This window comes from Cynoglossus semilaevis, chromosome 11, assembly GCF_000523025.1.
Source record: "Cynoglossus semilaevis isolate Cse_v1.0 chromosome 11, Cse_v1.0, whole genome shotgun sequence".
Classification (NCBI taxonomy): Eukaryota; Metazoa; Chordata; class Actinopteri; order Pleuronectiformes; family Cynoglossidae; genus Cynoglossus; species Cynoglossus semilaevis.
Window position 1 is genome coordinate 10,912,772 of NC_024317.1, and position 25,581 is coordinate 10,938,352.

The window sequence follows — 25,581 nt, forward strand, 5'->3', positions numbered from 1 at the left end:
TCTACTTTAAGTGTATGTATTCCAAACCGGTTTTCTGTCTCCATCCAGATTCAAGTCATCAAAATCAGGTCAATGTTCTGTTGTATGTTTTATTATTCTTCAACAAATAATAAATAAATAAATAATAAAAATATTAAACACAACTACATAATAAACCAATATCCGAGCCAACAGCCATTATTAATTTCAAATATTTACAGTTGTCTAGTACTTGCACTGTAATTATTAATTCAAGTATCTATATCTTTTTTTTGTGTGTATGTTTCAAACCAGTAAGCTGTACCGGAGACAGGGGTCGCAAATTACCCATGGCTGGAAACTGTATGCCCACATTTAATGTGCAGTTATAGAGGAGGTAGAGGTGGGTCTGGATTTATGGCCAGTTCCTCCTGTTTATGTTCTTTTTTAGCAGGCACCAATGTCTCAATATACGTTTATAAGCCATTAGAATAAGATTTCATTAGTGAAGTAATTATATAGTGAATTAATTTTAAATTGCTGATTACATTACGTCCCCCTTAATTTGCTTCCTTCATTATGGCTGCTGAACACCCTGTACCGGTGAGATCGATTTGTTTACGATACCAATAAATCACAACGACAGTTTGCAATGCATGGGTGACAAAGTCAAATATGCGGTTATTATTATTTACCAATCTGGCCAGCTGAAATTGTGCACTTAACCTTTAGGGCCCTGTTTTCGCCAGTCAAAATAAAAAAAAAATGCTTTGAAATGACAGAAAAGCCGCTTGTTAGCCACGTGTTATATGGAGCAGAATTATTTCTCACTAAATCTAGGTTATCACTCCACACAGGCTATCTCTCTTCGGGTTGTACCATCGGGAGGATCAACGTTTATTCGAGCGATAAAGATGAATAGTTTATCTGTGTCCCACATTATGGCGGTGTGAGCTGTGAACCGCTGTCTTCACTGCTGCTCTCCGCCGCTGCTCCCCGACTTTTCTCTCCGATTGCAGCAGCATCCAGAAGGTTAGCATCTCTGCGTCGTCGTCGTCTTCCTTCGACGCCTGGCTTCGAGTGAGTTGACGCTCGGCTTCCCTGTACGTCGAAGTGAAGAAAAGCCGCGGTGGAGGGAAAGGAGAAGCTGCAAACATTCATACCGAGTGACGGTGCGACTGGAGCGGGTAAAGTGAGTAAAGCTAAAGCTGGGATGTGAGACAGTAGGAATATCAGGAAGACCTCATTCAGTTCAAACACAAAGTTTACGTTGTAAAAGCTATAGCAGCTTTAATATTATTTTTATTTCAGATGTCTTATTTTTATAATATTCAGTCAAAAATGTGGTGTCTTCAGTCTGTAATCTTTCTGTGATAATACAAAGGTTTATGATTGAATGTTCAATATTGAATGAGGATATTGTTGTGTGTTCTATTATTATTTAATATACACACTATACTGTACATATTTACATTTTTGTGTGTCAAAACGTTTGCTTATTTTACTTCATTTTACTTTACTTAATGTAAGAGTTTATAAACAGCTGTGTTTGAAGGAATATTACCAAACTAATGTCGACTGTAAACATTAATCATGTTATTAATGTACATGACATGGAGCTTTATTTGGTTTGTATGTATCTACTGGATAAGACATCATGAAAACAAATTCCATTATTAGCATATTTTAAGGATTTTTATTAGTTAGACACTATCACTAGGCTTGACAGCATGTTGAGCTACCACGAAGGAAGAAAACAAATCTGTCACTAAATGCACAGTTAACGTAGCGAGCTGCCATTTATTATTCTCAATTAATAAATAAAATATGGAGGATATAAAACAGAGAATGTTGAAATGTAATGAGACATTAGAGCCCCATATCAGAAAACAGTATTTAAGAAAATTAGATAGATAGATAGATAGATAGATAGATAGACAGACAGACAGACAGATAGACAGACAGACAGATAGATAGATAGATAGATAGATAGATAGATAGATAGCTTAATGCTGATGTAGCCGTTAAATCAAAAGTGTGGCGGATGGTTATTCGGTGTTGCACGTATGATAATATTCAGTCCTACTGACGATGTATGCCAAAAAAAACTTTTCTGTAAGTGAAATGTATTATAATAGTATTTTAAAGTAACTTTATTGACACTCCTGTTTTAACATGAATCGGTTTCTTCACAGCATTTGTCACAGGCATGGTGATTGATGATGGATCTACTGTAACACTCTTTGTGACAATATGGACAGTGCATAAAAAACCCCCATCAAACTTTATCTAAAAGGTCACTCACTTAGTATTCACTGCACTTCAGAGCACACAGGCACAGAGGGGAAACTGACATTTCTTCCTCTCCCTTTTCCCAGGAGGAATTTGTCATGCTCCTCCAAATTTCGCTCACTTCAAAAGTTCTAAAACTTTAAGCTTGACTATAAATTTCAAGGTCATAACTTGTCCACACTGTTGGAACTGTAACAGAAATATGCACATGTTACAATGTGGGAAAGTTATGTTTCATTAATGCCGTTGGTGTGGCATTGTTACAATGTGGGAAAGTTGTTTCATTAATGCCGTTGGTGTGGCATGCTACTTTCATTACACAAGAGTACAACAGCTGGATCTACAAAACAATTCTTGAGCCTTTACACTATGTTGTAATTATCAGATTTGAATCTACACAATTGATGTGGGTGTTTATCATAGAAGTCACTAAATATGGAATAGCGCAATAAACTAAACCATAAAAACTATTAGCTGCTCTGTAGCTTCATCATGCAACCATAATTTGTCCCTGATACCTACATCAATTTTAATAGACAGTCAATGACGTAAAGAGGACACTGCAGACTGGGTTGCTCATGGTCTTTTGTTTTTCACAGGTTGCTGATTCACATCACAGACAAATCCCCTGGGCTTTCCACTTGCCTGGGACTACTTCCTGAAGGTACAGTGGTTTTATCATTTTCTCTTCCTCACCTGCCGGCTTCTTTAGCTCCATTTTCATCCCTGCTTCCTGCACTAATCTGTTCTTGTTTCATCAACAATTAATTACTTCTTTTCATGCACACGTATACAAATATACATATGTATTGACGTTTAATGCTAGCCATGATGGGTAGCAGGTTTGGTTGAATCCATGCAGTTTGATTTGCAGCTTAGCAATGACATAGAAACAGAGTGCAGAGCTGCTTCCTGTCAGAGTTAGCTAAGCGTTTCAAACTGATGGAGTGTTAAGACTGTCTGTTTCTCCACATGTCAATGCTGGCAATGGCTCATCGTTTTATGACAAGGTGGCTGACATTGTCAATTTCAGTTAAAAAAGTACCAAAAAGTGCCTTTTTGCTTTGCCTCAGCGTTGTGAGCTTGAATTAAGTTGCCTTTTTTACATTAATTTCTCCGAGAGCATTAATCACGTTCACCTAAACTATGCTTTCTGTAGTTTAAGATCTTTGATGATGATGAAATGTTATTTAAAGAAATAATCCTGGGTTGGTACGCACCAAAGTTACGTCAACGTTGTATTCCAGATGTTTGACTTTGTTTGTGGGAGAGAGGAGACTGTCCAACATAACATAACTGTAACATAACAATAACATAAGGCCATTGTTATGTTGTGGTACTAAAACTTTTTAAAGCAATAATAAAGCAACCATGAGCTAGGTTCTCTAAATGAGATTTAGTCTCTTAACCCTCTCTCTTTACCCATGAGCCTCAGTCTTTGCCTGGTCATGCCTGTGGCTAGATCCATTTCTATATAATCTTCCACATGAGAAGTTGCACCTGGATTTTTTTGACAGCCCTACCAGCTGGTTGACTTAGAAGTAAACCTAAAAAAAAAACTACTTGTATCTTTAATACACTGTCATTGCATGTACCAGTGTACTCCAGGCAGTAGAACTGTGTTTAAATATTGCTGCAAACCTTTATTTTAAACCTACTCTCAATTGGACAGAAAATATCCTTTCCCTCAGAAATGCTCTCACTCTGAAATTTAACCTCTCAAATGTTAAGAGGGCTGTGGATACACACACACACACACACAAACACACACACACACAGGCAAAATCAGGGTACAGCAGGCTAAAACCATTAGGGAGTTAATTCCAATTCTGCTGACAGCAGATAGGTCTTGCCATTCTCTCTCTATCACAAAGTAATTACTTATAAGGCCACAGGGATTATGATGTCTCTGGTTCCCCTCTGTAATGGAGACTGTGCTCAGTATAACCCTTTCGCTTTACCACGCAGCTTCTATCACCACCCTTTGAAACTATTCCCCCATCTCATTACATATCCTCCACCTTTTTTAACATTAGCCCACTTCTTCCACCATTTTTCCTCCATCGTCACTGTATTTTTCTGGTCCTCTACTTCTTGCTCCACTTCCACAGCACTGTCACACTGGATTAGCTCACTCTTAATTTTTACTCCTACACAGCAGGCAGTGAAGGGAAGCAGAACCACTCCACCAAGGAGTGGATGAGTATTTCAGCTGGTGGTGGATGGTGCAGCACTGTGCTTCAGGGACATACCACAGCGCTTTGGAAGTTGTATGTACGTAGTTCTTATGAAACAAGATATTGCAGCAGTGCAGGAATGTCATCAAGCCTGGTTTTGTGTACTTTGGTAATCCTTGCTTTTGTTCAGTGCCACACCATAGTTCCATTCCATTTCCATTGTTTCAGCTGTAGTCACGTGTCAAACCACAAACGCAGCATCAAAAAACATAATGTTCTTTACGGCAGCATGAGTGACGCACACATCATCAGTAATTCAGAGCACTTTAATTTGCCATCTGGATTGTGTACTCCCTGACAGCCCTCGTTATAGAACTGAACTCTGTCCATTTCTGTCACTGTTAGCTTATTTAAAAAAAGAGACTGATGACTGTTAAAACCCTGGACTATGTCAATGGATGGAAACTGTTGAATGTTTCCTGATGTGAAGTGCGTAGTTGCTAGTAAATTACCAGTTGACCTTACCCTGACAGGATTCATCAACTATGTTTGGTGAATTAAAAATTAAATAGTGAGTGACATCACATTTATTACTATTATTATTATAATTATTGTTGTTGGTATTGTAATTGCTTTTTGTCTCTTTGCAATTATCTCTTCAATTATTATATATTGATTCTGAAAAATTGAAGTACTTACCTTCTTTGTCAACATTAACTATTTTGTAGCTCTCTGTTCTAAACTGCTTGTGATACATTGTTGGGTTTTAATCTTTTTTCAGTCTCCTAAAACTAAAACTTTGATTTGATAGAATATATTAGTTGCTACAGTGACAGTGCTCTCAGTTTTACTGCACCTGTCAGCAGAGCACATGAACCTGTTAAACAGAACAATGACAATCACACTTAGCGGCCAAGTAGGCTATTTCCTTTTTTGAACACTGGTGCCAGTATTTACCACAACAAGCAGAAGGCACAGGTGCTTGTGCAATAACTTCTAACTACGACAACATGTGCAATAACCTATGTCCCTGTGTGTGCGTATGTTCCAATCCCGTGTTATGTTTTTGCCCCGGTGTTTCTACAAGTTCTTACCCCGTGTGTTAATGCTCTTACCTGTGTTGTACTTAGATGTCCTTATCTTGTGTCGCACTACTCCTGCACTGCCTGCACTGTTACTATCCCCCCTTTCTCCCTCTATTCCTTACCTTATTCCCTGTAGTAGTATCGCATGCTGCTAGTACTGTGTGTTCTATGTTACCCCAGCGAGTCTACGGTCCCCCCATCCCAAGCATTTCATTGCATTGTAGACCCTGTGTTGAAAGTGCATATGACAAATAAACCCAATCTTGAAGTCTTGAAGTATTTAATCTCAGTTCTCTCACCATAAAAACTGCACCCCCTGCTGATGGATTTAGGCATCTTATTTACCTCTTTAATACCAGTACAGACAACGTACCAGCTGGCCTGGAACATTTTGTTATTTCCAAATATGAAAATTAGCGAATCAGCAGCAGCATATTGTAAATGAAGCTAAGGGGAGCAACTGCAGTACAATAGTTTGGGGAGCATGCTAGCTACGTTCAAACAATGAGGTAAAAGAAAAAACTGAACCATTAAAACACACTTTTGGCAACATCTTAGACCGTGTTGAACCATAGAAGAAGAAACACTCAGGACAGCAACCTCAATTCACAGTATTAATACACTGACAATTCAATTTTTTTCACTAATGTTAGTAAGCATGCCATGCAGTTGTCATATTTGCTAATGTTCTCCCAAAATTGATATGTTTTTTATAGTTCTACAAAACCCTCCATCTGTTCTTTTTGGCAGTCTATAAAAATATGAGTGCATACCAGTCATGAGAATAATTTGCAATTGATTGTAGTACAGTTTTTGTATATCGAAGATTGATAAGGAGCTGATATTTTTTCAGACACGGAAGGATTCTTGCAGTTCTTTTCTGGCAAAAGTTAGTTTAATCTGTGTTGCTCAGTGATGTACAGTGCAAGTAGGTGAGTCAGTTTGAGTCAGAACCGCAGTGAGTTTCCGGGAGGTGAACTGGCTGTGGTAGCTCAGGGGATAATTTCTGAACCATGTCAAACAACAGCAGTGTGTAGTGCAATAAGATAAATACAATAATTCAATTGTTACGCACACAAATCAGTGTGTCGGCACTTTGAAGATGGAAGTCCTTTACAACCCAAGAAACAGTAATGTAGAAATATCAGACCAGATGGAAGATATTACCTACGACAGTGATCATCGATTGGCTAGCCGAATCGTCAAAAGACGAAATAAACATCTAATAATAATATTAGACAAGAAAGAGACCTACAGTAAAGCAGTGATTCTCAAACTTTTCCAGTCATTCCCAAAATTTGCCTTTGCTTACACTGAAGTACCTATTGCTTTAGTTTTATTCCTGAATGGGAAGGTCAGATCCGTGTCTTCATTGGATGGGAATGGGAAGGTCAGATCCGTGTCTTCATTCCGGACTTTGGTTCCTTGTGCTCTACAGCCTGATAATGATAAACTTGATTAGCTCCTTTTGATAAGACAAGATATGATAATAAAATATATTAATAGAGCGTTTAGCAGCTGTACATCGAAAACAGGTCCCAGTGCGGTATAGCGATCCAAGAGTGCCTTAGTAACCTAATTAAAAGTTTTAAGTCGGAGGCATGCTGATTGTAAGTGACTTTAAATGATGCTGGTAGGCTAAGTGTTGATCTCAAGCTGTTCATGCAGTTAATTAAAAAAATTATGTGATGAACCAAATCAGTTACAGATTGCAATTAATACACTGTGTGAGTGGTGCATGGAGAGAACTGTCCTGCCTCATTATTATGTGCACGCCTGCCGGGGTCAGCCTATCAGAGAGCAAACACTTGTGATTGTTTTTCATCCTTTTTCATAAAGCATTATTAACAGCAAACCAAGCGATAAGCAATCAGGCAAAAGAGATAAAAATGAAGGAAAAAAAAACAACAACAACAACTGTGGCTGCTGGGAAAACTTCACTGTTGCTTGGCAACGGACCCAAATGCATAAAAAATGAAAAAAAGTCTTTTAGAGAGACATTCCTTTGTTCTTCTTCAATCTGTGCTAATATGTCTATGACGAGAGATGATCAAAAAATGACATGATAAAGTCTGGCAGTGAAAAGAGAGAAGAAATATGGAGATGAAGCGTATAGGTGCGCAGTCACATTTTATATTAATTATATTCTCACTCAAAAGTACTACCTTTAACCTTGAAAAAAAAACTTAGACACCAGCTGGCACCTTAAACACCACTGGGTGTGTTTACACTAGTGTGGTCAGAAATATAGTACTTTTAAGTTTAGATTACCGCTAAATTTCTTGCTGTATAAAAATCTTAACTATCTGCGTTTATTTATGTATTCTGTATTTTTGTAGTTATAAATCTACACAGGAAGGTTGATATAAAGGCTTGTAGATGTGCTATGAAAAGAGGTGACTGAGAGATTGTGATTGTGTAAGTGTCATATTTGAGTGTTCTTTTGTTCTTTTTTTAATGGTCATCTAGGCCTGAAAAGCAAAGCATATATTTACTGTCCAATGTTCACGGCAAAAATACACCCTTCAGACTGTCTTTAAGTTCTTGACAGATACTACAAAAAACCAATTTGACCTTCGGTTCTCCTCACGGCTTAGCTTAAAGTTCCACAGTGTCTCTGGAAAAGGTTTCCACTTGGTCTTTATCCAGGCTGTTCCCTGTCCTGGTAAACTTCATTGTCACTACTGAGCCCACACTCCACATTCTATCTCCTCCTCTCTTTCTCCGTGTGTGTCTGTGGGACGAGCAGTGTTTGTTGAGATACTGAAATCTCTGTCTTTCTCCATAGTATTTCTTTTGTGTTTGTGACAGTTGGGTAGATGAGGGCTTCACATTGTGGTTGAACCTAAGATAACACAAAACACACTTTCATTTTAAAGGAAACTAATGCACTGTAGCAGGAAGTAGTTGGGGTACAACATATTCACTAAGAAGTAGTTTGGAAAGGTTTAGGCTGTATGTAACAAAATGGAAACAAAGTAAGTCACTGGTGTTGTGTTTAGGGGTAGGGGCAGTGGTGGCTTAGTTGTTAAGGAAGCAGACTTGGGTCCGGAAGGTTTCAGGTTCAACCAGCTGCCAAGTTACCACTGAGGTGCTCTGAGCATGGCACCGTCCCCACACACTGCTCCGCGGGTGCTTAATGCTGCCCCCTGGTCACTTTAAAAGCAGAGGTCACATTTGGAGGTGTGAGTTGGGGTTTGTCATTTTGAAACTCTTTACGTTGCCTTACGTCTTCTTGAGAAAATTTCAAGTCCAGTTGCCTAACGGAACTCTTGAACCTTGACCATGACCCGGATAACTCAGAATCTTCAAAGATATTTTTGCCTCCTATGGTTAACCACACCTGTAACATAACGAATACTTAGCTTTCAGCATTCTCGGAAAACTAAAGTACATCTAAGGAAAAATGTAAATGTCTTTGTCTTTCTCTCTGTTGTCGTCCTGTTGTAGATTTCCATCCAGTCTGCTGTGAGACTCTGCAAGACTGCTGAGGTCATGGCAGTGCCTTCAACCCAGGAGTTCCACTGGCAGACCCTGGCACGACTTTCTAATGGCCGCGTTTACCGCACCCTTGCAGAGGTTGGGGGACAGGTGTACATGCTGGGGGGCTGCGACGCTGCAGGGAGGCCGTGTGCAAGTCTTGAGCTCTACTCTCCGGAGGTACCTCACAAATCCATATCCAGAGTTCTGTCTTCAGTGTTTTTGAAAACATATAGTGTTAAAAGGGTTTGAACTTAAACTTGAATACTGTTGTAAATGTGTCCTTCATTCTGACAAAGTTTCCAACCTGTTTGCTTGCATTGTTTGTATGGGTTGATCTTGTGGCAATGGTATCTGTTTGTTTTTGCTTACCTGCAGGAAGACCGCTGGATAAGTTTACCCCAGATGCCCACTCCTCGTGCTGGGGCGGCTGTGGCAGTCCTCGGAAAGCAGATCCTGGTAGTGGGAGGAGTGGGAGAGGACCAGAGTCCTGTCAGGGTGGTGGAGATGTACAACATAGAGGAAGGGAGGTGGAGGAGGAGGAGCGCTCTCCGGGAGGCCCTCATGGGGGTTTCCATCACAGTCAAAGGTACAAATTACTGCTTAATAATAGATGACAGTAAAAACCGGTGAAATAAGCTGTGACCCAAATACATGCTAATTATTAACTCAAAAGCATATCCTCTAGATAGGCATCATCACACGGCTCTGTCATCTCTGTCACCACATCATGATCACCAGGTGTTTGTTTGTATTTTTATTCACAAACTCATTTTTAAGCAGCTGAACAAGAGACAAATGGTCCGAAAAAGACATTGATTGGGACAAATGAAAACAATGCCAGTGTGTAGTTCTCTTTGGCATTTAGAGATTTTTCTCCAGCTATTGGATGATAAAGTTTAGGTAATAAACTTTTATTTTCCCCAACAATTCATATCACCCACTCCCCAAAGTTTCTTTTATTCTTGGTTATTTGTGCAAGTTATATGCAATGGAAATAGAGAAGAGAAAGACTGTGTAATAAAAATTTGATGAAGTTAAAACATAATAAAAATGCAGATTGTTCCCCTGCAGCCCATTTTAATCCTCACGCTCAAGATTAAGGCTTTCTTTCTTTTGCTTTTTTTTTGTTTTGTTTTAGCACTCTTGCCCACCTAAATTCTCATTCTGTAAGTGTCGTCCTGAAGTGCCAGACATGAAGAGTGCAATTTTATTCTGCTCCTGCTCTGCCTGGCCTCCCTGCATCTGTCATGGTCTTTTGCCTTATTCTGTTAACGTCTCATCCAGCTTCGTGGCCTTTAGCACATTTTTAACACTTTAATTTTTTCAGCTACCAGAGATGTTTTTTCACCAACGGGTACTAGTCTATTTACGTGCTCAATTTTGTTGAGTCAGTCTCTCTTATTTTTTGAAAAAGTTGTGACCAAAAAAAGCAAATAACAGATGAAGAAAACATTTTGTTTGCAAAAGTTAGGCCTTGAATTTCGTAGGAAAACTGTTAGCACAGTAAACACACGATGCTGTTACGTGCTTAACATCAGGTTACTAAAGATTAGAACAGAGAGATCAGAAAATGTTAATATATTACGTAGAAATGTAATGTTGGATTTGGATTTTTAACTCACGTTTCCGTGTGTGTGTAGATACACGCGCCCTGGCTGTCGGGGGAATGGCCAGTGACCTGCTTCCTCGTAGCATTCTTCAGCAATATGACCTTCGAAAAGATGTATGGGCTTTACTTCCTCCAATGCCAACCCCTCGCTACGATGCTAACACACATCTGCTTGGCAACAAACTCTATGTGGCAGGTACTATAAAGTGCTTCCAGCTCAGTATTTTGTCTTTGTGAATAAAATGGTTTAAAAATGGTTTAGTTAAACATACTGGCACCATGTCAGCAAAGAAACCAAACTATTTTTGATCTCATCAATGACACGGAGCTGGTGCTGGTGGAAAATTTCTCAGGGAAATCACAGCAGCCTCGTGTCATGTTGACAGCTGCATTCTTGTCTTTCAGGTGGTCGTCACTGTAAAAGACCAGTAAAGGCATTTGAAGTGTATGACGTGGAGATGCGCTCTTGGACGACCCTGCCCATGATGCCTTGCAAACGTTCATATTGTGGTGTAATCTGGGATCCAACTGGGAGGCTATGTCTGCTTGGAGGTCTGCGTCAAGGAGGGGGACACCACAGCTCCAAGTTTACGAAGAACGTTAACATTTTCGACACCAACCAAGGTGCACAAACACACGTTTTAATCAATACTGGCTGTGTCCAAAACCACTCCCAACACCCTGCACTATATAGGGGGCACTCCATTTTGTAGTGGTGGCAGAATGTGTTTGAGTGAAGTTGTCCACTATATAGCACAATGTATAACACAACGTGCCACTAAATCTAGTGTACTTCCAACGTACACGCAAGTCAATTGATTTTTAACCAATTCATAATGCATCATTACATCCCTACTTATCTCCATTAGATCAATTATAAGATCCTCTTTATTTTCTCTACAATACCAGAATGGAGATAAGAAGGTGTCAGTAAGGAGAACACAGAAATAAGACATTAGAGAATGTATTGGCTGAATATTTTATGACAGAAAATAACTATTTTTTTTATTGAAATGTGCTCATCTTGGCTGGTGGAAACTTCACAATTGCAAATGTCAGTAGCGTCCAAACTAACATACTGCCCCTGCTCTATACTCACACATAGGGTCTTGCGGGTGACTTAGTTATTGATCTTGTCATCTATGTGATTGATGATGCTATGCGTTCTTTCATTTCCCTGGAGTTATTAGGTTCCAATTGACTAATTACGGGATTTAAGTTAGACGACACAGTGTGGATGTAAGCAACTATTTCCTTCTGGAGCTGGTTTGATAACACAATTGTAAGTTAAACAAACCGCGCTGCAGTTGGGCTTTTCAATGTATAGTCAGAATAATTCGCCTCAAAATAGGTGAAACATATCAAAAGGATAGAAGCTAAGATTTAGCCTCAAGAAAGGAGAATTTTTCTTCCTTAAGGCTAAACAAAATAGGGATTTTGAAAAATAGAGCCTCTGGTTTATACGCTCAGTGTTCAGGTGCCATGATTGGCCCCCGGGGCCAGATTTTGGAAATGTGTCATTCAGTATCTGTTTTAGTTTGAAGCACCTAGCTTTAGCATTTATTTAGAATTACACAAATTAGTTATTACATTGATCTCTACTTAAGCTGAAAGACTCCTTTACTTTTCTTCTCCAACTGCTCAAAGTTCCATTTAAATCTGTGCACACTCTATGTCCAACCATGCAGCAGCATGACTTATCCCTCCATCTGGCAAAGGCACCCAAGAGTAACAGGTGAACAAATTGTGGAGGGACCCAAGAAAAGCGAGGGTGCAGGGAGCATAATCAATAAGTCATTTTGAACATTTGGTTATATGGTCCTAGGTAGGGATTGGTGGGATTGAAGCCAAATCAACCAGAACATGAGCTCATAATGTTATTAATTGCTAATCAAGGGAAGGAGCATTTGTTTTGTGTGTTTACGTATGTTTGCCTGTGTGTTAGTCGGTTGATAAAAGCAGAAAAGAGAAAAAACTTTCAACAAACCCCGGTGTCCACACGGAGATGCTGATGCATATCCACACACATATAAGGAAACAGTGGCTGCACCCCAGTTCTAAATCTAATTTTGGTGGAGATGAGATAGGAGATGAGCTGCAGTGGGAGGGAGCGAGGAATCACTGCTTTAGATTACAAAAGCCAGAAACAGATTGCTTTATTATCCAACTGCAACAATATCACTCACACACATGCACTCAGGAACACACACACACATACACATACACATTCATATTCATGCGAGAGGTGTTTCACAGCAATAAAGTCAAGTTGTTATAAATGCAAAACAAACAATCACAAAGCAGATAGCAGGATACAGGAAATTCATGGCAGCACTGCATATTATCTCTAGTACAATTTTATCGAATGTTTATCAATGTCTCACCTAACTTATGGTTGAAATTTTAAAAGTGTATTTATTTCTTAGCTACATTTAGCTATATTTGGTACTTTTGGCTTCCAGCTGCTCTTACGAGTGGCAAAATGGTTGTATGGGTCATTCATTTTTCCTATTTGACGGCTATTGTGTAGTAAATAGAAAGGCAAACAAAAGAATGAAAACAGATTGGAATGAAAAGAGAGAGAGAGGGTGCAGTTTTTCTGCAACTGGCGTACAATCAATGAATGTAAACAAAGCCGTCTTCCACGTTTAGTGCCGCATGACAAAGCATTCTTCTACTCTGCTCACCTACTAGTTTCTTTGCAAAATTTGTTGGGAGGTGGCGACGAAACCACGAAACACTGTAGGTCGAGGCTGTCATAAACTGTATCTGTAACTTACTCTCCGTAGCATTCAACTCCAAATCTGCTGGTTTCTGAACTGATAACTAAAAAAAGCTAACTCCTAACTTTTCCCAACCCTAAACCCACATGCCACCTTGATGGCACACCTTACCACTGTCTCCTTTTCTTGTCAGACATCCTGTCTCACCCTCAAGTACTTTTCTGCCATTCTAGATTCCTTTATTTAGTAGCACTATTCCTGTCCTAGTAGCCTGGCCTACGGTGTTCCTCTTTCATTTCCTCTCTCTGCCTCTACTGTGTTCCCTTAATTATGCAATATCCCTGCTACTTTATTCTGCTGCACAGACTTCCTCTTCAGAAGAATATTTCATACAGTTTTTTTCTCTATATCATTGTATTGTTAATCTTTGATAAATCTCTCTGAAACAAATAGAAATCAATCTGGAATAAAACTGACCGTCGAGTCAGTGCTGGGATCTTATTTGTTTATTCATGTTTGCTAGGTACAAACTAAGTGGCCTGAAACACTGAGAGTGTAAAGCTTTGATCAAAGGGTCTGATCCAGGATTGAATCAATAGGAGATAAATCTGAACAAACATTTGCTTTTATGTTGGTAGGCAAGGTTTTATTGACCTGTCTTAGGAGAAAAGGCAACATTTGTTATTGACTAAAACTCACAGACTGATGAGGCAGCCGAGGCCGACGTGATTCTCATCTCTGTCACTCAACCCACACAAAGACTCACTATCAGCCCACTTATCTTTGTCCTAATCTAGCTACTTGATTGTGTCTCTGTCCTGACCGTGTTGTCTTTACCTCTTGTTTAAGGAAAAGATTGAAAATAAATAAGATAGAGTAGAAGAATGAAGTGGGAATCGGTAGATACTGAGAAAAAGCCCTGAAAGGACACAAACAAAAACAAGTATTAAACATGGGAATATTCAGAAAAACACAGAATTTGGTTTTCTATGGTCTGACTATATATGTTGCAGATACAAATATGGGGGAAATGTGCGACAAACTTTACTGTAGCTGTTTTTACATCTGGACATAGATGTGTTTTTACATCTACGTCCAAGGGGCAGCCTGTTTGAGCAGATCTGTGGTTAACACAACAATTTCGACAACGTGGGATCAATAAAATTCAAATTATTATTTTCAAATTCAAATTTTATTTTTACTGATATCTTAACCATGCACTGGGCTGCTTTACTCTTGTCTTCTGTGTGTAATAAGTAAAGTAGTAACACTAGGCTAAATGGCTCTTTTTTAAATTATTATTAGGGATGCCTCTTTCTAAAACTCAGGATTGGTATCAGTCAAATACTGGTTAAAATTTCAGAACCAAACATAAGGAAAACAACTGCAGCCCATGCAATCTGATACCTAAGCCCAAATGCTCAACGGCCGCCCACAGCATGCTGGAGGAGAAAAAGGTAAATTTCCACGACATGCCGTAAACAGGGACACTATCACCGCAGCAACGGCCGCCCACAGCATGCTGGAGGAGAAAAAAAGGTATTGGATTGATATTGGTATCGGCAGATACTCCAAGTTGCAGCGTCTGTATTGGTATGAAAAAGTTGTATTGAATTATTCTTCTCCTCCCCTTTTGTAGGTATATGGTTAAAGTCAGAGGACACAGTGGCACTGAAGACAAAAAGAGCAGATTTTGCTGCTGCATTTCTTCGTGGCAGGATGGTTGTAGCAGGTGGACTTGGTGAGTGGTGAGAGGGTACCTAACATCTGGAATGGTATGTTGCAACCTTAACATTACCATTTGTAAATTGGCTGTAAAGTCAGAAAAATGTTTTATTTAAATGCAGGGTTTGCTCACATCAGAAAACAAAATAAAATACAGTATAATTGTATAAATACAGCTGGATTTATTCTTTCCGACTTCCTCAGGTCACGAACCCTCAGCTCTGGACACAGTGGAGGCATTTCATCCTCAAAGGAAGAAGTGGGAAAGGTTGGCTCCTATGAACTTCCCACGATGCTCTGCCTCCTCTATTGTTGTCAGAGACCGCCTCCTAGTGGTGGGAGGTGTTAACCAGGTGCAGCAGATTGTGTTTATGTATGGTCAATACCACGGGTATAGACCATACATTGGCTCGCGGACCAAAATGAGGTTCAAAATTTGACTGGTGGGTCGGTTCAGTATTTCTCTCTTTTTCTTTCTCTCTCCCAGGTTCCCAGTTCAGCTCACGAGATCCTTTATGTCAAAGAAGAAGAGTATGTCTAAGTCTACATCATCCACATCATCTTCTCTCTTCACTTCTCCTGAATCAAACAGAAGTGTAAAGTGTAAAGACAAGACCAAAGGACAAAATAAGGAGAGTTGGAATGTAAGAGTGTACAATACAGGAAATGTCATGTCAAATACTGCCCCCTACGGGCATCCGCGAAGAAGCACAACGAAGGAGCTGGCTCTCTTTTTAATAACATTCTTTCTACAGAGGAAGGTGGTTTTCTGCCCATTGAAAGGGCGACTTGTAAACAGTGGTAAATAACACACCTTGATTGGCCTATGTCTGGTATCTAGTGAGTGGTATCACTGTGAGTTGGGACAGCATTGGTTAAAGTTCAGCAGAGATGTTGACCAAATTGTGGATTGCTGTAATGTTGTCATCGTGGATATCAATAGTGGGCTATATTTTGGATACATTTTGGTTGACTACATTCTGCCAAACAAGGAATAGAACAACATCACATCATACCGGATTGGTCTAAGGTCTTGACAACAATACTTGGGTCACATTCTGGATAGTAGATGTTCAGCTCTTACTGGAAACTAGATGAATCTATTTGCTATTTGCTGATATTAAAAGTGGACCATATTCCTAATTTCAGATAGGGATCAAATTCTTGATCCCAGATGTGTTCTCCATTCTAGATCCCAGACGTGGGCCACTCAAGGATTGCACATCATGTCTAAATGTGGGCCTCGTGAGCATTGTTGCTATGTAGGCTGTTGCTCGATACCTGTTGTATGTGAGACTTCTATGTTGTACGTTGTAGTGCAGATCTGGGGAAAATGTATTTTGCAGCCATCACTTTTAGCATTTTAGACAGAAGGAATGATATTTATGCATTTTATATTTGATTCTGTGTCTTTGTTTGTATGTATTTAAAGTTCACAGCTTTCTAAGAATTGAACGTACAATTGTCATTGCCACATTTAAAATTGATCTATGCCATATTTACACAATGCTTTATATCTGGTTACCATCGATCACAGGTGATGACACTGATTTATACCTGGTGGCTAAGGAGGCGGACTTGTGTCCAGAATGTTACAGGTTCGAATCCACCATTCATCAGGAGCCACTAAGGTGCACTGAGCATGGCACTGTCTACACACACTGCTCCCTGGGCACTCCCCTGCTGGCTAAGGTGATGGGTTGAAGGCAGAGGACACATTTCATTGTGTCACTGAGAATAATTCAGTTTCACTCCACTTCACTTATACTGTATAGAAAATGCTGTCTGTCTCTGATGTGTCATGTCTAGACTGCATTAGAAGCATTCCTATAGACTTAATGCAAGCACTGAAATAACAAACAAATTAGCTAGTGAAATGTATTCAGTTGTTGGCCTCAGATGTTTTAACTTCACTAAATTAGAACATGCATGTGAAATCATTTTAAAGGAGTATTTGTTGGCCCTCAAACAGCTCTGCTCGTATTATCAACATTTGATTTGCATATCTTTTAACTAACCTTTATCCATCTTTTATTTTACATTTTTCCATCTCACTAATAATTTAATTTTTAGCTAGCATCATTATCTCAATCTCTGGTAACTTGAATGTTATCTTTTCACCTCTTTTCTTTATTTTTGTTTTTGTTATTTTTTATCTCACTTTTTTATTTTACCAACTTTGAATTATTCTCTGCATAGGTAATATAGTGCTAATAGCAACTTTGCTCTTTGGTTTCACAAAGAGTACTGAGGGCATTTTTAGGAATCCAGTAGGTCAAAAAACAGAATGTTAAACTACTGTGATACATTTTGAGTGTTGTTAAACCTAGCATTGACTTGTTCAATATGAAATGCATTTAAAAATATGACAAATGTGTGGCCTGAATTTATGCATTTTCACTCAAACAAATGTGTAGAAAGGACATCAACGTTGGCTGGTTGAAGTTGCATTAGTTACATTGTGTGTCTGTGTGTGTGTGAATATATATATATATATATATATATTTAACTCGTTATTATAGCTTTTAGTCATTAATTAAATAACGCCGACCATTATTATAATGCGTTAACTTTTATTTTGTAGGAATATGTTGCTTACTGCTGCGTCGCTCACAGGAACCGGAAGAGGCCTTTTGTAAAACCCCGCCATACTGTCATTCGAACTGTCAAACGTACGTACTACGTACTAGCAACAGGTCCTTCAAGCGGGACCTTTGACAAGTACAATGTTGAAGCAATTGGACCGATTTAAGCCAGAAGTAGCAATAACTGTTTGTTTGGGAAGTAGTATGGGACAGTACTTTATTCACCACCGAAATGTACTGATTCTGTCGACACAGCAGAAAGGTCCACCCATGTTCCTGTGTACAATAAGATGCAACACTCTCAATATCCCCTGTGATTCCGGTTCGTTAATATGTCCATTTCTCATAATGACGGACGTAAGGACAGGACCGCGTGGTCTCTGCTGGCTCACCGGCTTGGATACCCGGCTTCTCAGTTTCGGGGGAACCTCGGGTTTGTCATGGGGCGGCCTCCAGAGCGCTGCGCAGCTTTCCCCCGCTGAAATCCAGCTGTGAGTAAAACCCTAACTTTTTTTGTACTTGTACTTGTACTCATTGTTTGGATTGTTATGATATACCGTATATTACGAGGACCAGTGATGGGATGGTATCTATTGTTGCATTGCATCTGTGCACACTAGATGGCAGTGTTTGCACACACGGACTGAAGCAGGACTCTACATAGAAGCAGGTTCTGTGTGATGTGGGGTCATGTAATTAGGTTTGAGTGTTTTGTTCTATTTACTATAACTATGTAAATAAAATAATACGATTGTTATTTTTCGTAGAAGTTTTTAAATGTAAGAAGAATTTTAACAGCATAATCAGTGACCTAGCCTTAACCATGCTTGATGATCCTTCTAATCCTCAGCAGGGTTTCAACAAGGTTAAAAATGTACACTTTTTGATACATAGTAACTCACTGCTCTGCTCTGACCTGGAAGGATTCTGACTGAGTTTTCAATTCTCCATGATGTAACAGTGATGTCTGCTTTGTTTAATAGATGACCTGCGTGCACTCAGCACTGTTACTCACAGGTTACTCTTCACCCATTTATGCATGCACACACATACTGGCGACCACAGTGAAGTATTCACTGCGGTTTTCCTTCATTGACAAAAAGATTTCCATGTTGCACAGTGTCTGGTCAACACAGGTCAACACAGATTCACACACACACATATGCACAGTTGCAGTCTTCTGTTCCTGTTTATACAGCAGTTAAAAATGCTAAAGCATCCCTAGTACAAGAGCCAGGGGTCAAAGATCACAACATCCTTTGACTGTGGTTACTTTTTACTTTTATTGTGTTCTATATATTCTCTATCTACAAATACAGTTTAAGAAATAAAAAGGGGGGATTTACAAGAGAACTGATATTACCTACAGACAGGGCTGCTGCCAGGAATTCTGGGATGGAAGGATATGACAGTGCCGCCCTATGAAACATACTACAAGAAATGTCTCTTGTAGTGGGCAGTATTTTACAGTAATATCCTAATATTGTCAGTATTATGCTGACTACCAGTAGCTCATATGTGTCCTCTGTGGAGGACATTTGTAAACCTGACTGTCTCCCACTGAATGGACACATTTAGGGCTTTTTAAAATGATACTAAATGTGAAAGGCATGACTAATCACCTTACAAAGATTGGAGATTTTTTTTAAAAAAAAAAGTGATTGGACAATATTTTCTTCCTGGTAGTCAGGAGGATAATACATTAAATTACTATAATATTAATATAGACAGTCACTCGGCCGAGGTGCTGCAGGCCTCCGTTGCTGTTTTGTCCTCCCTTCTCATCTCACTTCCTTGTGTGGAAAATGAGGCTGAATTATCATTAACCACTAGAAGCAGTCCGTGCCAGGCTGCAGGAACCGTGCACTTGTTACCACTCCCCAATCACTCAGCTATCACTGCGTCTACTGACAGTCTGTGATACAGCCTTTCATTCACCCCCGTCACACTGACATTGTTGACACGGAGACAAACTTGAACTTGAACTTGCGTCTGTGTAGAGTTCTGTATATTGGGATTTTATTTTGTTAGTTATTGTTGTTATTACTATTTATATTTGTGCTGCTATTCTATTTTTGCTTCGATTTTTATTATTTTTACCTATTTATACCTGCTTTTTGCACAATGTTTACAGTATATCTATTATATACATATACATATGTAACAAACATACTTGTGGGTAATAAGATAATTATTCCCCAAATAGCCCTCCTAAACTTTGTATATTATATACATGTGTTTCCATAGTAATTACTAAAGTTTTTTTTAAAATCTGTGTTCAAGGAATACAGATTATTTTTATCGACCACTATTCAATCCTACGTAGTTTAGGATATGCAAAGGTTATTTGTTACAAAGACAGGACTGTACAGAGGCTCAGCTGCGTTCATCACTCTATCATGTGTAATCATGTGTACTGGGCATGAGAATGAATCCTCTTAGTGCCTGAATCCTCTTAAGTGCAACCCGTGAGTTTCCACTCTCTGTGTCTGCATTCCTCCAGGGTCACAGTCAGTGTGTACCACAGAACTGCAGTACCTGCAAACTACAGTAGTATCATGAGGACTCCCATTAAACTCATACACACTAAAGTGAACCATTGTTGTTTTATTTTCTCTTGGTACAATATTTGAAGCTTGGCAACATGTGGATTTTTCAAACCTCCTGTTCATGGATACATTTATACCCAAAGCTATAGATGGCACAGCTTAATCACTATTACTAATTACTTTTAGCTTCTTTCACATTCTTCTAACTTCAGTCTCAGTAGTGTCGTGGCTTTTTATTCATCTGCTTTAATAGCAGATTTACGGTAGTTTTGGGCTAAAATATGGCTTTTCTTGTGTTACTTTCAGATACCTGATGAGTATGAGTTTTGTAGAAGTCTGTTTTAAACCAACAGTTTTTTTGAAGTTTCTTCATTCAAACAGGGAAGTTCGGACACCCAGAATGCAACGTCCTTGTTTGAGGAATTTTATTTTATTATTTCGGCCTCCCCCCTCTCCCTCTACCCCTCTCTCCCTCTGTCTCTCTTGTGCATATATCACCACAGTGAGAGTGAGTTAATATGTCAACATCAAACAGTGAATGAGTGGAGCATCAACAGAGTTTCATCATCAACAAAAGTTCAGTGGAAAACTTATGAATGAAGCCAGTAAATGTTTGCTACACCCAGACAGAACAGTACAGTTCCAGTTCCTGGAAGATTTGAAAAGTCAGTGCACATGTAAAAAAAAAAAAGCTGTATATTTTTAAAAACTGACTTACAGAGGAACTCCTCCATTTTCTACCAGAAAAGACCTGAAAATACATGAATTAAATTAATAATTGATTATATTGGAAAATATCTTGCGAGAGTTGATTCAAAAAGTCACACAACAAACTGTGGAAGGTTCTTCAACTGTCAACAGTCTATACAATTAAAAGGGGTTACTTTTTTTTTTTTTTGAACACCACTAATTGTTTAGTCAAGAGAAAAGATGAATGTCACTGGTAACATTTCTTTTTGTGTTACATCTTTGTAGTGTGTTGGAGGTTTTAATTTACATAGTTTTACAAACTACATTTTAGCCTTAATATCATTGAAGTAGAGTGTCCCTTTTATTCATCTATTTTAAATAGCCTTGTAAGACAACTGGCTTTTACAGAACAGGGCTAAAATAAATAATCCTGTTTCAGTGGGTAGACGCCTGAAGACCTATGTGTTCTGCACATAGAAAGAACAAACTGTATATTGACTTATGTAAAAACAATAACAAAATAAGTAACGTGTGCATGTATTCCATAGTCTACTTTTCCTGCCACAGTATTAGGACATGAAGGTTCATGTTGTTTAAAGATACAATTCTTTGGAGGGAAGAAAATATCCCAGAACTGTAGCTCTAGCTGTGAGCTGTGTGTGTGTGTGTTTCAAATTTTCAATATTGTAACTAACTAATATATCTTTCATTTGATGCCACTTTTTAAATATAAAGGTCTTGAGTACTACAGTAAGTCACTGTAAAGAATCCTACAAAACCTCCCATACGCCACCTAGAGTTTAGTTTATGTATGAGAAGGCTGTTGTTTATTTCTCTAATTGAAAGTGCAATACCTCGCCACCCCACAAGAGGGCAGGTCTGACATCTGTGATTGCCTTATTCTTTTCTGTAGCAGTATTTAACTTTCCTGCTGGACATAATGTTGCTGAAATAAACGCTAGGCCTGTTTATATATATATATATATATATGGCACTGCATATATATATATATATATATATAATACATTATATAAATATGTTACATTATTTATATATATATAGTTTTTTCTAGTATTGTAAAAAACTGAGTAAAACAAGCCTGGAAACACTACAGCAAAAAAAACCCAAAAAAAACCCCTTAGAGTCTCATTCCATCGAGGCTGATATAGATATTACCACAAAAGACTTAGAGTCTCATTCCATCAAGGCTGATATAGATATTACCACAAAAGAGAAGAAATGACTCATGTTTTCTCATTGCTAATGTAATATAATAATGGTGGATGTTGCTGCAGCCGTGTAGCAACAAGCTAGCAGCCCAACAGATCTGCATGTTCCCTGGGGAGGTTGTCAGGACTGCTGCTCACTGAGGATGTACTGTATCTAAAGTGGCTGAGGCTGCACGCACTTTCAAACAAAACACAATGAAGTGTACACACAAGAAACACACAACAAAACCTGTTAATATTACATGCTGTGAATACGAGGCATGAGGCATATTTAAATGCAGTGCCAGTGTCAGCAAGACCTTTGCAGATCACAAACCTGTTTCTCCAGTTCTTTTATTGAGAGTGAGAGATGTCAAATAATTATAATTTTTAAATGTGTTTAGGTCTTGTGCACAACATACAGTAGATGGCTTCTGTGCCAGATGGATGGCACAAGAAAAAAAAACAACCTTTCAGACAATATGACAAGCTTCTTTGTCTTAGTTCAAAGGATCAAACGGTTACTGATCAAAGTCTGCAATATATCTTAGCAACAAATTATTCAAGCCATTGTAGATCTCAGTGCCGTACAACTTGCTGCTCTGTATAATGACACAAACGAACCCTGTATGCTTTTGGACTAAGGCACACATGAGGCCAGGTGCAGCCCACCTTATCATTTTAAGTGGCCCACCAGAGCTCAGTCTATAGTGAAAAGTATGTGCTAATGTTTACTAGATGGGTTAAATGCAGTGTTCAAATCCCATCCATATGCATGGTGAGTCATTTTTTAATTCTTAACGTCCTAATTCCAATTCTATTCAGAACATAATGAATGGATGAGGACGGCTGTGAACAGTTGTCATACTGAACTTTGTATGTGCAACAATTATGAACAACTTATTTTTGCTTGATTTTAAATTAAATATTTTTTTTATTTATTTTGTTGAAGAAAAATATTTTTTGCTGTCCGTTCATATTCAATATTTCTGGTCGAAGCACGACACAACAATATGTTTGATATGCCAATTCCCTTTGGCCCATATCTTAGACCAGGGGTCACAAACGTGGTGCCCGGGGGCACCTGGTGGAGTACCTAAGGTGCCTGCGGGGTATGTTCTAACAAAGGAAACGAGTCAACAAGAGGGTCAGAAATTGTACTGTAACTGTGCTTTTTGAATCAGTTACACTTGCAATGATATTCACATAGGTGCAGTGACGATGATAAGGAGAGTGTCTGCTATTGTATTGTGTTGTCCCAGAACTATTATTACATTGTTCGGGAAGTCTGTATTAAACAAGTAGCTCTCCTTGTATTACAACGTGCCCTTGAAGTAGCTCTCAGTTTCAAAGAGATTTCAAAAATTTGAACATCCCTGGAATAAGGGATGAAATCGGAGTATACAGAGAAGGACACTCACACACGGGAACGACATGCAAACTCAGTTACAGTACCACAGGGACTAAAGTAGACTACCTATATTTAACATTTTAGGACACAAAATGTGTAGGATGTGTTCAAATTAGTGAAGAAATGTTTATACCTTTGAATGTTGTTGCACTGGTAAAATCCAATCTGTTACGTTTTGGATCCCTGACCCCGTGTGTTTTAGGTCAGTGTTGCAACACTCTGGCTTAGATAAGACTTTCTTGTATTCATTTCCACTCAGTGGATGATGAGTGACCAGCAGTCTGTGCTGCTCAGTGGTGATGTGCGTGTATGGTCATTCATTGAGAAAACCGAGGCTGGCTGTGTTGTTAAATTAAAACTTTCCTCTCGGTTCGTCCTCTCGACGGTAACCATGCAGACTTGAGCCGTGTGGGGGAGACTGGCACCACACGGGGACACATTTCTACACACGCGGGTGTCAGAGTGAGGGCATGTGCGCAGCAGAGAGGGGAGGGGTGGTTAAGAGGAGGAGGAGGAGGTGGAGGGGGATTCAGCGCTGGGTCGTCATCTGAGAGTGTGGAGGGAAGGACCCGCCTTGTTATTTCCCGGCCCCCTGCACTAGACGGGTGTGTTAGCAGGCAGGAACCGGGCGGCGGGGGCCACTGTACCGTGCAGTGTAGCGGGGTAAGACTAAATAGCACACAGCCCTTACTAACGCAGGAGGAAGGAACGCAGAGGGCAGAAAGGGAGGGAGTGACTGAGTGAGAAGCAAGAGGTGTAACCATTAACCACCATTAACCATTAAGGGCAGCTGTACGGAGCCGGTACCGTATATAAGACGTGCGCACCGGCGTCCGCGCCTCAGCCAGAGCGCAACACCGAGAGGAGCTGGTGAACGAAGGCTGTTGATCCTCATCCTCATCATCATCATCATCTCTGCTCTGCTCAGAGAGTCACAGGTAACAGCTGTAGCTGAGATTCGTCCTTTTATTTCAGTTGATGTGGTGGTAGCTGCGGCACATCGCTAAAGAGAGAAGGAGCCGAGACTGACAGGATGTGAGTGGATGAGGAGCTACACTTCCGTGGAGCAGGTGTAACACGGGGCGAACAGACTAGTCACAGTGTCGGTGGTGATGGTAACGTGTTCAACCATATCTGTGCTCCTGACTTGATCACTGTCGCTGTCAGTGACTCAGTGACATGTGCAGCAGCAGCAGCAGCACCGCTGTGGCCTGGTTTAAATGAGCAGCAGAACAGAACAGAACAGAACAGGAGGGCTCGTCTATTCAGGCCTCGGCACTAATTTACGCCTTTGCCCTGTTGGGTTCGGCTGGTGTTGGTCCTGACTACTAAACAGAGAGGATTGTTTCAGCTGGAGAAAGCCAGAAAGTGTGTGTGGCGGGGGCAGAGGGTGAGGGAGGGGATGTCGCAACACGCGAGGCGGATGAGAGCAGAGTCAAGAAACCGACAGAAAGAGCGGAAAGTTGTACGTTGGATATCAAAATAAACCCAAAAATAATAAACGTAGTTGTCAAAAGTCCTGATTTTTTTTTTTTTTTGGAAATGTATTTTTATATTTATTTGGTCATTGAGGTAACTGTGCAACCTGGTCAAAGAACTCAACAAAGAAGGGACTTCCAAACGTTAACCCCGCCTGTAGAAGTGTTTTGATGTAAATAGATTTGTCCTGAATGACGTTTACTTATTTTCTAATTCTATATATGGCTTCACATTTTGATTATGGCAGACATGTCTAGACACATTTACCATTAGATTTAAGGGTATTGTTGCCCTTTTTTGAGCTGTACATCTCCACAAATGGTTTGCCAAAAACATTCACTTACTGAATTTTGAATGCCCCTCTAAAATGTACTTTTTCACACGAATCCTTTTTTTATCGGATATTTGAACTTATTCACTAAGTCTCCTTCCATGCTTGACATAACTGAACTCATCCTTGTAACCCAGCCTCCCAACCAAACTTGTCATTCCTCACAGGGTTTAAACCGCACCACAGTGTTGTTTCAGAATCATTACTGCCACCTACCGACTTTATTTAGTTTAAACGCCTATGCTCGCAAGAGAAAGAAACAAAAGAAAATACATT

At 39.5% G+C, this 25,581-nt stretch overlaps 3 protein-coding genes across 4 annotated transcripts in view; all 3 read left to right on the top strand.

The window, feature by feature from the left end:
- The window catches only part of LOC103386273 (contactin-4-like), a 695,358-nt gene that overhangs the window by 444,879 nt on the left and 224,898 nt on the right, over positions 1 to 25,581 (top strand). The gene's annotated exons all lie outside the window — the stretch shown is intronic.
- On the top strand, positions 265 to 17,437 carry klhdc8a (kelch domain containing 8A). Of its 2 annotated transcripts, XM_008320484.2 has the most exons (9): positions 265 to 1,150; positions 2,850 to 2,914; positions 8,963 to 9,172; positions 9,371 to 9,581; positions 10,636 to 10,800; positions 11,010 to 11,228; positions 14,967 to 15,068; positions 15,257 to 15,405; positions 15,540 to 15,641. In XM_008320484.2, exons 3-9 carry the CDS (start codon positions 9,008 to 9,010, stop codon positions 15,591 to 15,593), a joined length of 1,065 nt encoding a protein of 354 aa, XP_008318706.1. In that variant the 5' UTR covers positions 265 to 1,150; positions 2,850 to 2,914; positions 8,963 to 9,007; the 3' UTR covers positions 15,594 to 15,641. The 2 variants fall into 2 exon arrangements, with proteins under 2 accessions (XP_008318706.1, XP_024916080.1); XM_025060312.1 differs by having other exon boundaries at positions 15,257 to 17,437.
- The window catches only part of slc41a1 (solute carrier family 41 member 1), an 18,340-nt gene continuing 16,576 nt past the window's right edge, over positions 23,818 to 25,581 (top strand). Inside the window, exon 1 of the mRNA XM_025060314.1 lies at positions 23,818 to 24,433. The gene's annotated coding sequence lies outside the window, so the exon portion shown is untranslated. The remainder of the gene's footprint in view (positions 24,434 to 25,581) is intronic.

Coding starts and splice junctions, on each gene's coding strand:
- klhdc8a (XM_025060312.1), top strand. CDS start 9,008: ATGGCAGTGCCTTCAACCCAGGAGTTCCACTGGCAGACCCTGGCACGA. Junction 11,229..14,966: donor CATTTTCGACACCAACCAAG/GTGCACAAACAC, acceptor CCCCTTTTGTAG/GTATATGGTTAAAGTCAGAG. Junction 15,069..15,256: donor GGTTGTAGCAGGTGGACTTG/GTGAGTGGTGAG, acceptor CGACTTCCTCAG/GTCACGAACCCTCAGCTCTG.